Raw genomic sequence first — 15,276 nt, 5'->3', positions numbered from 1 at the left:
CAACAATTTGACATCTGATGAAGAAGGCGAATGGTATTCCTTATTCAGTAGCACAAATGATCTGCCTTTAGAGGACAAATGTAAGAACAGAACAAGGTCTCCCTTTCCCTTTCTTATCTCTAACCCATTAAGACCGGGAACGCATCTGTGTCATTTTAGATTTCTTTGGCTTTTCAAAAATAGCAGATATACAAGCTCATAGAGCACAGAGTGCCGCGCTATGAGCTTGTAGATCTGCTATTTTTGAAAAATCATGAACATTTGTGCAAATCTTTGAATATATATATATATTTAAAGCGAACATTTATAACTCAAATCTTTGCTCCTGGAACAAAATATTTTGAGATGGGGGTCCGGGGCCAAATGCATATCATTTTGGGGGTCCTTGACATGAAAAAGTTTGAGAACCACTGATGTAGCAACATGGGTGTTTTTCAAAAAACTTGTTTTGTACATGTTGTAGAATCGGCCTCAGGTCTTAATGGCTAAAACAACGTTTGCCAGCGTGCAACACCAATTAGACTGTAGTATACCTGGAAGGACCAGGACAGGAGCGGAAAGGGGAGGAGCCACTGGGGAAGACAGACATGAAGATAGGGGAATGAGGCGGCGCTGCTTCCGGCAAGGCCTGCCTTTTCTTGCGATATACCATCTTGTAGCGGAAGTTAAGTGGGGGACGCAGTGCCACGGGGCCCCCTATCTCCTCAGAGGAGGAAACAAAAGGCTGAGAGGGCGGTGGTGGTGGTCCTGGTTGTCGTTGGGCACTCGAGTCCGAGCTTTCATCCGAGCTTTCATCCGACTCGCTGGAAGAGGAGCTTAAAGGGTTAGAGGGCCTGGAAAGAACAGGAGGGTCAAAGGGCACGGGGTCAAAAGGCGCTGGGACAAAGGGAGCTACTGGGACCTCTGGCAGAAGAACAGCAGGGGGCAGTGTGGGATCAGATGGAACAGGCCAGGGATCGTTTCCCTGATCATAAATCAGAGATGGTTGGGTCGGGATCATGAGGTCAGGTTGAAGGTCATGGCCCTGAGGCTGCATTGGTCTGAGGATGTCAACGTTCTAACCAAGGGGAGAGAAGCAAAAGCAAAGCGAGCAGAAATTAATGTTACAAATTATGTTACAATATTATTGTTATTATTATTGGGAGAAAACAGGGTAAAACTTTATAAGCGGGGTAAATAACAGTTTCTTTTCGCTTATTTTATGAGTTATCAGATTCAGCATTGTACATAATGTGGTTTAGGTTTTACATGGCTACTCTAAATCAACAAGAAACAAGAAAACATAATACATTTGTATACGAAGCAGCACTCTAAGATTGTTGTGGAACAAAGACGGACAACCATTGCTTGATATACGTTCAGTACCTGTACTTTGTACATCTCACAGGACACCTGGACATCAGGATGGATGTCAACGTCCCCACGCATGGAGCCTGCACAGAAACCTGCCGTCTGAAAAGAGAGGATTGAAAAGGAAAACCATATATGTGAAGAAATAGCAGGTACAACTAGAAAAAGTGCTCCTCGGAGAACAGGTCTCCGCCAGGTCAGGTACGTTATTCTGGCCTCCTGGTGGCGCTATAATAGGCCAATGTGAAAAGGGTGCCAACCGTGCCATTTATTCTTGCATTGACACTGCATTCATGATTTGAGGCATTTTGTTCCAAAAATGTGTTTTGCTAAATTAGACCTGCTGGTGGCGCTATAACAGACCAATGTGAGAAGGGTGGCATTTCTTCCTCGGCCTAGTGGGAATGTGCGTGTGAAATTTCACGGAAATCCCAAGCTGTGTGTATACTTTGAGGCTTTTTGTTCAAAACGGACCAATCCTGCAAACTTTGGAAGCCAACCTTAGGCAATAAGGATGGAATATGGGAAATCGGACAGATCCGTGTTGATCACATGACTATAGTGATACTGTGTACCGATTTGCATGACGTTTGGATAAAATTTGTAATATAAGAAAATGGGTTTTGCACAAATCGGCCTCCTCGTGGCGCTATAACAGGCCCATGTGAAAGATTTGGGGCAGAGGTTCTGAATTGGCATCCAGGGAGTGTGTGTGCACAGTTTCGGAGCGACCGGGCCAACGGTGCCGGAGATTAGCTGGTGACAGACGGACACACACACGGACACACGGACACACGGACGGACGGACAAGGGGTAAAACATACTCTCTCGCCATGCCTTCGGCCTGGCGGAGACAAAAATGCTTTTTATTCAGCAAACCTGACGACATTACTTACAATGTATGTGTTTAGACATGTTCATGAATATTTGTGGACAAGAGCAACTCCCTTCAAGGGCGATTGCTGTTACTGTATGTCATGTCCTATTTTTGTTTATTTTTATTTTTTTAATCTTCAATTTCAATGCATTATTATTATCGGCTGCTGTGTTAGTGGTCAGATGGGTGGGCAGCAGTTTTAGAGCATGTTTATTTTAATGATCAATCAATTGTGTTCCGATTTGGATCAATGGAGCTAACTTTAAGTTCTTATTGGTATCACACATTTTCAAGGGTTTCAAGGAAAAAATACCATGGCATTAAAAAACAACAACATTATTATTATTTTTACATATTATGATTACAATCCTAGTGTTTTGCCAACTTTTTGAGGGTCCACTTGAAATATCCTCAGGGCCCGCCAGTGGGCCCCGGACCGCAGGTTGAGAACCACTGCTCTACTGTATGCTGTACCTCTGTGTCAGATTCAACTGTGACACGTTGACATGTGCCTGTATTCGTCAGTCCTTCTGGGCACTCCTGGACTGTGTACTCTACAAAGCTGGCCTTCACTGGTATAACCTGAAACGCGCGCACACACACACACACACACACACACACACACACACACACACACACACACACACACACACACACACACACACACACACACACACGCGCACACACGCACACGCACACGCACACACACACGCACACACAAAGATGACAAGGTGCTTTGCTGTTAACGTAGTTTTTGATTTTGAATCCCAAATTCAGAAACAACCAACATTAAAGGGATAGTTCACCCCCAAAATGTCTTATTTTTATTGATTAGTCACCACATGGAGACTTGAATTCATGGATATTATTTAGTTTTTGTCGCATTCCTAAACCAATAATTTGATGACTGGCAGCAGTTCCGGTAGGAGACACAAAGAGTCTCCTTTGTGTCTCCTACAGGACCCGCTGCCTACCGGTCCGCTGGTCATCAAATTATTTTAATACTAATGTACTAAAACTAATGAAAGCGTCCTCTTGGCGCCTTCCTTCCCTCTCAAAAGTTACGTGGCAGGTCTGCAATTTCAGATGGCTTTTTGGTGCTGCAGCTGAACATATAGGCTGGCATCTGTAACGCCTGATCAATACTTCGTTGTGCGCCAGTGTCTCGCACCGAAAACAGCCGATCCACAACCTCACAGCACGTCACAGCTATATGGGCTTGTAAATCAGCCGCTTTGGGTGCGAGACATGACGCAAGTATAAATCGGGTTTAATTGTACCTGTGACGCGGCTCTAGTGATCGTCTTCACCCCCAGTCCTGCCCCTAGCGTGGACTGTCTCTTATAGGACGTCAGTGTGACTGCAGCAGCATTCACGGCCTCAGGGCTGTCCACAGGCAACAGGAGAGGACAGGTGGGACACGTCTGCTGCAACTTCTCTGGGGGGTCTGCAGGTGCATGGGCACCAGAGTCAGGGAGGTTATTCACAAAAATAATATGATCACCTGCTGCAAAATATTATCATGTCATTTGGAATGATCCCAAATCCTTATTAGCTTTCCAGTCCGCTTTCCTCCAATATTCAGGTTGTTTAAAATGACAGGCAACTAGAAAAAGTGCTCCCCGGAGCACAGGTCTCCGCCAGGTCAGATACGTTATTGTGGCCTCCTGGTGGCGCTATAATAGGCCAGTGTGAAAAGGGTGTCATTTATGTCTTTCACAGCAATCGGACACTGCATTCATGATTTGAGGCATTTTGTTCCAAAAAATGTGTTTTGCAAAATTAGACCTGCTGGTGGCGCTATAACAGGCCAATGTGAAAAGGGTGGCATGTCTCCCTTAGCCTAGTGGGAATTTGTGTGTGAAATTTCACGGAAATCGCAAGCTGCGTTCATGATTTGAGGCATTTTGTTCAAAACGGACCAATCCTGCAAACTTTGGAAGCCAACCTTAGCCAATGAGGATGGAATATGGGAAATCGGACAGATCCGTGTTGAGCACATGACTATAGAGATACTCTGTACTGATTTGCATGACATTTGGATAAAATCTGTAGGAGTAATATCAAAAAATTAGTTTTGCACAAATCGGCCTCCTGGTGGCGCTATAACAGGCCCATGTGAAAGATTTGGGGCAGAGGTTCTGAATTGGCATCCAGGGAGTGTGTGTGCACAGTTTCGCAGCGACCGGGCCAACGGTGCCGGAGATTAGCTGCTAACACACAGACAGGACACACGGACGGACACACGGATGGACACACGGACGGACAGACAGACAGACGGACAGACAGACGGACAGACAGGGTGCAAAACATACTCTCTCGCCATGCCTTTCGGCCTGGCGGAGACAATACATTTAATAACTTTGATAAAGTGAGCAAATTGAGATGGTCCAGGGGCCGGTTCTGGCATTTGTAGAAAAAAAGCTTTCTACAAAACCTCTTTCTTTCTTTCTTTCTTACTTTCTTTCTTTCTTGAAACATTCCAGTCCAACAATTGAGCACACATTTCAATCTATAATATAATATGATTTGCATGATATTCAGCTACTGTATATTTCCATATAGTGATGATGCTATATTGTTTTGGCATATGGTATGGGATACTACTATAATATGCTTTGTATACAACTATTAATCTGTGTTGATGATGTTACTGTACCTGGAACCAGAGTGCAGTCATAGCTGTACAGGTAAGAGTAGCCCTCTGCTGTATGGAGAATGGTTGTATTACAATTCCCGGAGATTTGCTGCAAAGCAATAGAACCATTAGTGAAGCGAGGAGACAGGAAACAATATGCTATATGAAGCCCTGTTTTTCAGACAAACAGGAAATGTGGTCTTTTAGGGCACTGAGCTGTTTAAACAGGCGGTGTGGCCAGTGTGGTTGAACAAAACCCCCCCCAAAAAAAACGTTTATGTCGTACTGTTTCCATGAAAGCTCTGATGTCGCAGCGTTTCCATGGTTTGGGGTTGCCGACATGACACTTTGTCTCCAATACGTCTAGGTCCAAGTAATACACGTTCCCAGCTGGACCCTGACACACACACACACACACACACACACACACACACACACACACACACACACACACACACACACACACACACACACACACACACACACACACACACACACACACACACATTGTATATACATTCCAAGAGAGAGCGAAACATAATAGTCATGGCAAGCTCTGAAAGTATCTCAAAGAGATGGTTCAGTATTTTAAAACGTCATAAATACCTCGCTGATTTGCTAGCTATCTACTGTATTTAGCCTGACAGTGCCGTCCAGGCAGGCAGCAGGCATGATGTTTATATAGTGTTGTATAAGATTTGTCCCCTAGACACACTGAACCGAGCTGACCTGGCCAGTGGCAGCCATCCAGTTCCCAAGAGGCATTTCAATTGTATACACATTATTTAAAGTTTTAGTTGTTAGTTATTGAACACTAACAACATTTCTATAAACATCCCTTTAGTTTACTCTATCAGCAGTGGTGGAAAGTAACTAAGTACATTTACTTAAGTACTGTACTCAAGTACAATTTTGAGGTATTTGTACTTTACTTGAGTATTTCCAATTTCCAATACCTTTACTTCTACTCCCCTACATCTTAGAGGCAAATGTTGTACTTTTACTCCACTGCAATTATTTGAAACTTTAGTTACTAGTTACGTTTTAGATATAAATTAGGATATTATGAAACATACATTAACCACTTTAGCCCTATTTTATACATAGGCTATTTGAAAATAGCCGATCGACAAGCTTACAACACGTCGCATCGCGACGCGTTGTGAGCTTGTAGATCTGCTATTTTCAAACATTTAGTACTTTTACTTTTGGTACATTAACTATATTTTGATGCCAATACTTTTGCACATTTTTAATTCTTCACTTTTACTTGTAACAGAGTATTCCTATATTGCAGTATTGGTACTTTTACTTAAGTAAAACATTTGAGTACTTTTTCCACCACTGGTTATTGAACACTAACAACATTTCTATAAAAATCCCTTTAGTTTACTCTATCAGTAGGCTATATGAGGAAAGAAAACAAATTCATCCTTTCTTGAATACGAACAAATCACTCCCTGAAACCAACTTTGAATATATATCATCAGCACTTTGTAACATTAGTTTTCATACTAACCTGTGCATGCAGATGAACGTTACCAATACGGTTAAGGGCAAACTTGTAGCCGTCCGTCCGATCCTCGTTGATGTACGTGACAGCCAGACGAGAGAGTTTCTCCACAGCTTTGTCATTGCAAGGAATAGGCGCTAGTTCAATGGGAGCCAGTCCCACACCTTGACCACAAACACACAGCTGCTGAAGGAAGAACAGGGGTAATAATATCCCGGTTGATTTCTCCATGTTATGTTGGTTGTGGTTCACAGAAGAAGAGACATAGCCGGAGTTTGTTCTGTTCTGTTTGCATTTAGTCCCGGGGAGTGACTTTTGGAATCAAAACAGCAAAGGTTTTGAACAGAAGCCAAGGACAAAGTTTACGATGGGCAGCGGCAAACTCTACAGATTTGTGAATGAATGTTGAAATGACCACCTATACTTGGGGGAAATAGTTGGCTGAGACATAGTTAGAAAACAGACACACATTATGTTTAGTGTAAAGTGTAACAAAATGAACTAATACATGAATTCCATTTTTGTTATGTTTGTGTTTCTATTTTGGGGAATTCCATTCTGTCTTTGAAGTCTACTTCAGGGAGTGAATAAAGAAGGCATGATTGGATGATTGGCGCCTTTTTATTTTAATAGCAGGGTGCAGAGCACAGTAATCTGACATCGTAATGTAATTGTGTTTTTTCTGTGCTCTGCACCCTGCTATTAAAATAAAAAGGCTCCAATCAGCCGAGTTGCTCCAGTGCCTTCTTCTGTTCACCTCTTGTACAGACAGATGTCCTCCAAGTATAGGATCCAGTATAGCTCTCTCTCTGGCATAACCTCCTTTCAACATCACCTCCTCTATGAAGCGTTATCTGGATCCATACCTTAGAAAGTCTACAACCTCTAGGTTTAAATGAGGATTTTGTGTTGTACCATAAATAAATAGATCACATTTGCTCTTTGCTCTATGGTGGCCCTTTTCTTTGGTGTTTCCTGTCTCAGTGGACACTTGTGTCCTTTGGTTTTTGTAGTACACTTAATTGTAGGACTACAACTCCTGCAACAAGTTTTGTCACTGAAATGTTTGGCACAGGTGTGTGACACATTCATCAATCAAGTGATGACACCCTGAACCTTTATATACTGTCATATTCACTGATTGCTTTATGCCAGAAGAAGGTCTATGACGGAAAGCTTGCTATATAAAAATATATAGATTTTGCACAGTTTCGAGGGTGCGGAGGCTCCCTTTAATTGTTCATTTGGTTTCCCTTTGGCTACAACACCTCACACTACTGGCAGATGAGTGGTGTTTTTATTTTATTTGGTATGGTATTTTAACTGCCTCATTCCATTGCCATTTCTTCTAACCAATAACCATGCACCTACAGTAATGTATCTTACTCTACTCGTATCACAGGAATATTTGATATCTGACCTGCAGGCTTCCTTGTTTCTTTTTTCTTTCTATCTTGAAAACGGCAAATGATGGGAGCTTGAAGACATTGCTTTTTTTATCAGCTTGCAGAGCTGCTCAGTAAAGACTCAGAGACACTTTTTCGACACTTTCTCATCACCTTTTCCTCATTGGCTGGCCTTTGTAAAAGGTACCAAGTTTACCGAGACCGCCACTCCCCCATCTGACAACGTTGTCAGCACTCTGTCTGATACAATAGCAAACCAATGGAGAGAAGGAAAGCCATTGAATACGTGTATCATTCTGTACATTCAGCGATAGTGGTGGGAATGTGTTTTTTTGTTGTAGTTTTTGTTTAGTTTTTAGTGTCAGTTACAAATTTCTAATCAGTAGAAATTCATAATTGAACCTTTAACCATGCTTGAGTTTCTATGAGACATCTACTGTACTGTACCTTTTGTGAATAAGGCTTTAAGACATATTGCTGTTGTTGAAATGCAGTTGTACTTACTTGAACTGCTGAATTAAAGATAAAATGTAAATTGTTGTTGCATGTTTAAACATGTTTACAGTATGTAGGTGTGGTAAAATGATAGTTAACAAGTTACTGTCTACTGAATTGCATTACTATAGTATTAAAGCAAAAAACACAGGCAATTACTGCAATTATGTATAGCAACATCCTATCCTATCCTATCCTATAAATGCACAAAATCTCTGTACGTACGTCTACATCTGTCGGTTGGATAGGAAACTGCCTAAATATTGTTGTCCAGAACCGCCAATCCGACCGCTATAGCCACATATGAGGATCAGTCCATATATGGGCATGCCCTTGCCCATATATATTTAGATCCCATATATTTAGATCTCTGTATCTGCCTGTGTCCCTTTTATGCCCATATGGAGATCTCTGTGTCTGTCTGTACATGTCCTGTTTATACCCATTATGGGGATAAATGGTGCATTTATATAGCTCTTTTATCCAAAGCTCTTTACATAGATTGTGCATTACATTCACCCATTCATACACCGATGGCGGAGGAAACCATGCAAGGCACCAACCTGCTCATCGGGAGCAATTAGGGGTTCAGTGTCTCAAGGACACTTTGACACTAACACCGGGGGAGCCCCCCAGCCCGGGATCGAACTGGGAACCTTGCGGTTTCCAGTTCACTCTACCTAGCCACTCTACCCCTGAGCCACTGCCGCCCGAGATCCCTGATGTCATCAGTATAAATTCCGTCAAATTACGTGGGCACCGGAAATGTACTAATTATGTATTGTCTGATGTGTAGTTGCATTCCAAAATATCAGCTGACTACAAACTAGAAAAAGTGCTCCTAGGAAAACTGCCAGACCCCTAGTGGTTGAAATCTGAAGATCAGAGCACTACGTCTCGCGAAGCTTGGCCAATCAAGGGGACAGGTAGGAAAGGAGGGACAGACCGACCGACCGACCGACAAAGCCTCATGTAGGCCGACCCCTGGGGTCTGGCAAAAATAATAAACGGTATTAAGCCAGATTTATCTAACGTATATTAATTGTTATGAGAGTGGATGTCACGACAAATGTCACAAAACATAACAACTGGATGTGATTGGACAACAAATGTCACAATGAAATGTTAAATGTGACATCCGGATTTGATTGCCCAAGCTTCGTGTGATGTAGTGCTCTGATCACTGGTGGTATAGATTGTCTTTTCTAGTAATTAAACAGATCTATAAGCTCTCAACATTGACTCTCTCCCCGAGAAACCAAATACTATATTAATAATAATGTTGAGACCTTGAGGCTGTGAATCGAATTCCCTTTGAACTCTCTTCTAACTGTAATCATGACAACATGTGGAAATGTATTGGAAAATAACCACCCGAACAATAGATGTGGTCTCTGAGCATAGCCAGTCTATAAACCCATCATGGAGCAAAATGAAATAAACTGCAGATGTCCTCCAAGTACTGCGCCCTGTCACGCAGTTGCTTCTTCTCGGCCTCCAGTGTGTCGATACGCCTCTCGAGCCACTTAGTATGCACCTTTTTCTTCTCTCGGCAGACTCTGGCCTGTTCCTTGTTCTTCTGCAGATAGAGCTTCCTCTTTTCTGCATCGTACCGGTGGCGTCTCCTGGGCATGGTGGCCATCTGAGGAAGACTTGAGCTGGGACTGTTGACGCCGGCCATCATCTGAGGAAGACTTGAACCAGGACTGTGCACAGTGGCCACCTGAGAAAGGCTTGAGCCAGGGCTTTGCGTGGTGGCCATCATCGTTCCCAGAGGAAGACTTGAGTGTGGGTAATGCCGTTCATATAAGGCTTCTCCTATGGCGGCAGCTGACGGCGTCATCTCGCTGGGTTGCATGTAATACTGCAAGGGTGCTATATCCCGCGCATGCATTTTCTCCTCAGGACTGACATAAGCAGGAGACACAGAGTATTGGTCATGGTTGGTCTGGTAAACGGGCAAAGGAATAGATGGTCCTGTTGAAAGGACTTGACATGACTGATAATGTTGCGCTGTCTTCTCTGCGTTCATCTTCGTAGCTGCTGTGGGAGAAAGCGGGGGACGTAATGTTGGTGCAATGAACATCTTCACTGAGTTTCAAATGATGCTGCTGCTGCTTCGCTGGTGAGCTTGACTGGAGCCGTATTGCAAAACAAAAGCTTTTATCCTGTATTAGAATTGGCTTCACTCTCATATCCCTATGACTCAGCCATAACCATATAAGGCGTTCCCAATGCAGCTACGCCCAAATATGGAGTGTGTTGTCTAACCATATATGGGCACAAAAGACAGCATGCCCATATATAGGCATATACTGATGACATCAGCGATCTCCATATATGGGCATAGAAGGGACAGAGATCCGCCGATCCAACCAATATGCCCATATATGTACATTCCAATATATGGGCATACTGATGACATCAGAGGTCTCCATATATGGGCATTAAGGGGACAAAGACTGACAGACACAGAGATCTCCATATATGGGTACAAAAGGGACAAAGACAGACGGCTACTCTGACAAAGCCCCCATGTGTTATTGCACATAGACCCATAAATAACTAAAACTTTTATTAGTCCAGTTCATAGGCCTAGCGGCTGGTTTTGGAGCCTAATTGCTGTTGGGACAAAAGTGTTCTTAAACCTTTCATTATTGCAGGGCATCGAACGGAACAGATCCTTACGACGTTGTGGAGAGGATGACTCACATTGTCCATTATGGCCTGCATCTTATTGTGTGTGCATCTCTCCACAACAGACTCCAGTGAGTACGGCCTCTCACCCAGTACTGAGCCAGCCTTCTTCACCAGCTTGTTCAGCCACTTCACATCCTAGTCCATCACGCTGCCTCCCCAGCAGACTGCCTCATAGAATAGGACACTTGACACTGCTGACTAGCAAAACATGTACAGCATTTTGCTGCACACGTCAAAGACCTAAGTCTCCTCAGGAAGAAGAGCCTACTCTGTGTCTTTTTGTAGACCGCATCGGTGTTCAGAGCCCAGTCCAGCTTCTCATCCAGATGAACTCCCAAGTACTTGTAGGTCTGTACCTGCTCAATAGCTGTCCCCTGGACGTTGACAGGCTGAAGAAGGAGGCAGGGTAGAGGAGCAGGCTTGTTCCTACGGTACTATAGTCCACCACCATCTACTTAGTCTTGGAGGTGTTTAGTTGTCACTCCATTCACCGAAGGCCTTAGTCAAGTCCCTGTATTCCTCCTCCTGCCCATCCTTGACACACGCCACAATGGCTGTATCATCAGAATATTTTTTAATGAAACAAGAGTTGTACATGAAGTCTGACATGTACAATGTGAACAGGAAGGGAGCCAGGACAGTCCCCTGTGGAGCCCCAGTGTTGCTCAACAGTCAGGTAGTCTGTAATCCAGGTCACAAAGGAGGGATCCACCCCCATCCCATCAAGCTTATCTCTGAGTATGGAGGGTTGGATGGTGTTGAATGCACTTGAGAAATCAAAGAACATAATCGTCACATGGTAACTGTCCCGGTGAGAGTGGATTCGATGGAGCATGTAGACAGCGTCCTCCACGCCAATGTGTTCCTGGTATGCAAACTGCAAGGGGTCAAGCACGTCATTAAAGGAGAATTTCGGACTAGCCTTTTTCCTACCTTTTATATGATATTATTATATCCTAGGACGAGTGGTCTACTTTTCTACTGTACCAAATGGGCCGCCGTAGTGTTTACAAGCTGACTTGGATGAAATCACGGGTGAAATCTCGTCTTGCGAGACTTCCGGAGGGGCGCATCTAAAACAAACACTGTGGCTAGTCCGAAATCCTCCTTTAACCTGTGGTCTCAGTTTACAGAGAAACTGAGACCACAGGTGAGATTGAAATCAGGTGAGAGAGAGTTATCACTTGTGTGATCAGACTAGCAGGGCAGATGTTATCAGATACTTTGTTACAAGGCGTTATCTGCTTGACTGGTCTAAAATGCAGTGCACTAATGCAATATAGCATAATGTACAGTATCTGTAAAATTGGTTAATATAGCATCAAAATGTATGGTTAACCACATTAACCTTATGTACGGCTATTTCAAAATGGCTGATCTACAAGTTTCACAACAGCGCTTGTAGATCTGCTATTTTCAATAAATCATGGAGATTTTTTAAAAGAATTTTTTTAACAAAAAAACAAACAAATCTTTTATGGGGGTCTCTGGCACAAAATATTTTCAGCTGGGGGTCTGCGGTCAAATGCATATCAATTTGGAGGTCCATGAAAAAGTTTGTGAACCCGGGCCCCTGCTCTGTCGTAACCTCAAGCCTGTCAACATACAATTCCAATTTGGGGTTGATTGGAGGTTGTGTTCCTGGTATATGATGTTTCTTTCTTTTTTTTCCAAATTGTGAAAGACAGTTACAGGCAAATGGATTATTGAAAAGCTATTTGACTCTCATTGTCACATAACTTGGAGGTAATGATTCCTCTGCTGTAATGTCTGCTGTAATGTGAGCGTCTCACCAATAGATGGCGGTGTGTGTCTTGTATTGTGGCTGAGAGTGTCAGGGTAAGCTGATAGTGTTGTTGATGTGTGTTGCTTACAGTCTATGGTTGTTCCCCCAGGCAGAACTGGGTCAGTTATTCAGAGGGGCCTAATTAATAACTATAAGCATCCTCCTGCTCTCATGTAAAAAGCTTTTTTTTCTTAACTTTTCTGAAAGTTTGCAATACACTGCATACATTTCATGATGGTGGGCCCAGTCAATAATTTGTTTCCTGCATGACGCACACAGCTGCAAAAAACTCATGAAACCCATTTTAAACTACATAGTATAATATACTACTGTATAATATAAATAAAGGGAACACTTTGATCCCTTAATTCTTTTGAGCTTTTTCATGAACTGTGTACATACTGCTAACGTACTTTTAAATATTGACCGGAGTTCACAGTAAACTGACTTTTTATTGAAGATGGATTTTCTTCTAATAGTGGTTTGAAGTGGTTTGGTTTACTCAGGCAGTATTGGGTGAGTTTGCAATTTCAGGCCAATCCAGCTGGTTCTGTTGTCCCAGACAAGAGTAATCAAACAAGAAGTCCAAGGAAGCAAACACAACAAAACAAAACAAAACAAAGAAAAAATATCTGGCCTCTATTCTTATAGGCCTATGTTGTATTATAGCTGCTTTGTTTATCCCTGAAGTAGATTAAGAGTTGGGTGAAACAAAACAAGCATAACTCAAGCATTTATTAGAAGTAAGATATTTGCCGCCAAATGCAGTATGTACAGTAGCGGGCTATTTCAGCTCGAGTCTGTCCAAGGTGAGTAACTGAAACAATCAGTGGACTAATGGACCCCTTGAAATAAATCAATGGATGAGCATGCTCACAGGCTAACCAACAGAGACTGAGAAGCTCAGTCAGCATAACAAATTCAGCTAATATCAGAGAGGAGAGTGTGTGTGTGTGTGTGTGTGTGTGTGTGTGTGTGTGTGTGTGTGTGTGTGTGTGTGTGTGTGTGTGTGTGTGTGTGTGTGTGTGTGTGTGTGTGTGTGTGTGTGTGTGTAAGACATGCGTGTGCGTGTGCCTGACAACACTTTTGCACGTATTGGCAAACATGGTTGTTTGTGTGTGGTGGTGGTGTGTGTGCGTGCGTGCGTGCGTGCGTGCGTGTGTGTGTGCGCAAGCATGTAGGCCAAAGTACATTAGAGACAAATAAGTGCATCTACACACAGTATGTGGGCAAGCAATGCCGCAGTGCTTGTGTGTGTGTGTTTGTGTATTACTGCCAGACAGTTGTGTTGCAGCAGAAAGCACAGGGTCTGTGGGGGAGAGATAAGAGTGCTGGATCTGCTCGGAGGACTCGTTCTGGTAGCTCAACGCCAGACCCAAGTTATATAGACCTCCTTTGATGTGAGGACAGAGTAATCTGCTCTCTGCTGGCTTCCAAAAGATGCCATCCTGTAGAGATGCCGAGGCGATACAGAGTCACTGTGTGTTGGCCACAGCACAGCATTCTGAAGCGCTGACATCTAGAAAAGAATAGTATGAATAATTCTACTGGAGATCTGGCTTAAACTTTTTCCCCAATTAACCAAGGGGATGACGATATTTCAGGTTTTGTTGTATTAATCCAATTACATCTGATTACCATCAGCACAATTAAGACCAATCTGATTATCATCACCACTTAATACCTTTCTGTTTTTGCCAATTGCCCAGCTTGAAAGTTTTACATTGAGGCTAATACGGAAGAGACAGTTCATATGAATGGCCTGTAGTTTCGCTGTTTTATCCCTGCTGGTGTCAGAAAGAATTTATCTTAACGCAAGCGGATGGGTTTTTGACAAACTTTAGACTAGATTTTCTTACCTATATAAAAATGGTCATAAATACTATATGCTTCCAGTCGCTAGTTTAAAGTCTCCTTTCAATCATCATGATATGCGTTTTGGTACTATGGTCCCATTTATTTTATGATGATTTGATTGACAAGCTACACAACCAATAGCATTCATTCCCCGCCCCCACTCTTGATTGACAAGCTACCCAACCAACAATGGTCTGGTGGCATTCTGCAGGAAATGACGCGATATAGAAAGATGGCGGATTTGAAATTGCTGAACAATCGGCTTCATTTGCGGTCTGTAGAAACCAATGGCGTCACGTGGTCCATTCTTTTTATACAGTCTATGGTTTTTGCTCAATTTTCCTGCAATGGTTTTTCCCAGAATACGAAAGGCTGAGGTTTAAGTGGTTAATTGGATAATTTGATTGACCTGAAAAGATATTCTTTCAGAGACCTTTCCACTGTGCCAGTAAAACATTAGGCCTTTCTGTACAAAATGTCATGTGTATGTATGTCAGGCAGGATAGTGAAGAGATTAAGCATTGCTTTTTTTGGAGTAGTGTACCATTACATAGCCTACAGTATGTCTTTCTTTGTGTAAAGTAAACACACCAAATCACATGAAGGCAGTTGACCAAGTTCACCCTGCTGGTCTCTCAGATCTTGAGATTGTTG

At 42.9% G+C, this 15,276-nt stretch overlaps 1 protein-coding gene across 1 annotated transcript; it reads right to left on the bottom strand.

Annotated features, from left to right (window-relative positions):
* Positions 1-330: 330 nt before the first annotated feature.
* Positions 331-6,650, bottom strand: LOC308086469 (fetuin-B). The gene is made up of 7 exons (XM_080429999.1): positions 6,385-6,650; positions 5,152-5,262; positions 4,887-4,974; positions 3,508-3,674; positions 2,702-2,809; positions 1,366-1,452; positions 331-1,057 (listed from the first exon to the last, which is right to left on the bottom strand). The coding sequence occupies exons 1-7, from the start codon at positions 6,607-6,609 to the stop codon at positions 518-520; spliced, it is 1,326 nt and encodes a 441-aa protein (XP_080286125.1). The 5' UTR covers positions 6,610-6,650; the 3' UTR covers positions 331-517.
* Positions 6,651-15,276: the final 8,626 nt, after the last annotated feature.

Source organism: Gymnoscopelus braueri (assembly GCF_963280865.1).
Source record: "Gymnoscopelus braueri genome assembly, chromosome: 6".
NCBI lineage: Eukaryota > Metazoa > Chordata > Actinopteri > Myctophiformes > Myctophidae > Gymnoscopelus > Gymnoscopelus braueri.
Note: the sequence above shows the minus strand (reverse complement) of the source record. Positions and strands in the feature narration are given on the sequence as shown.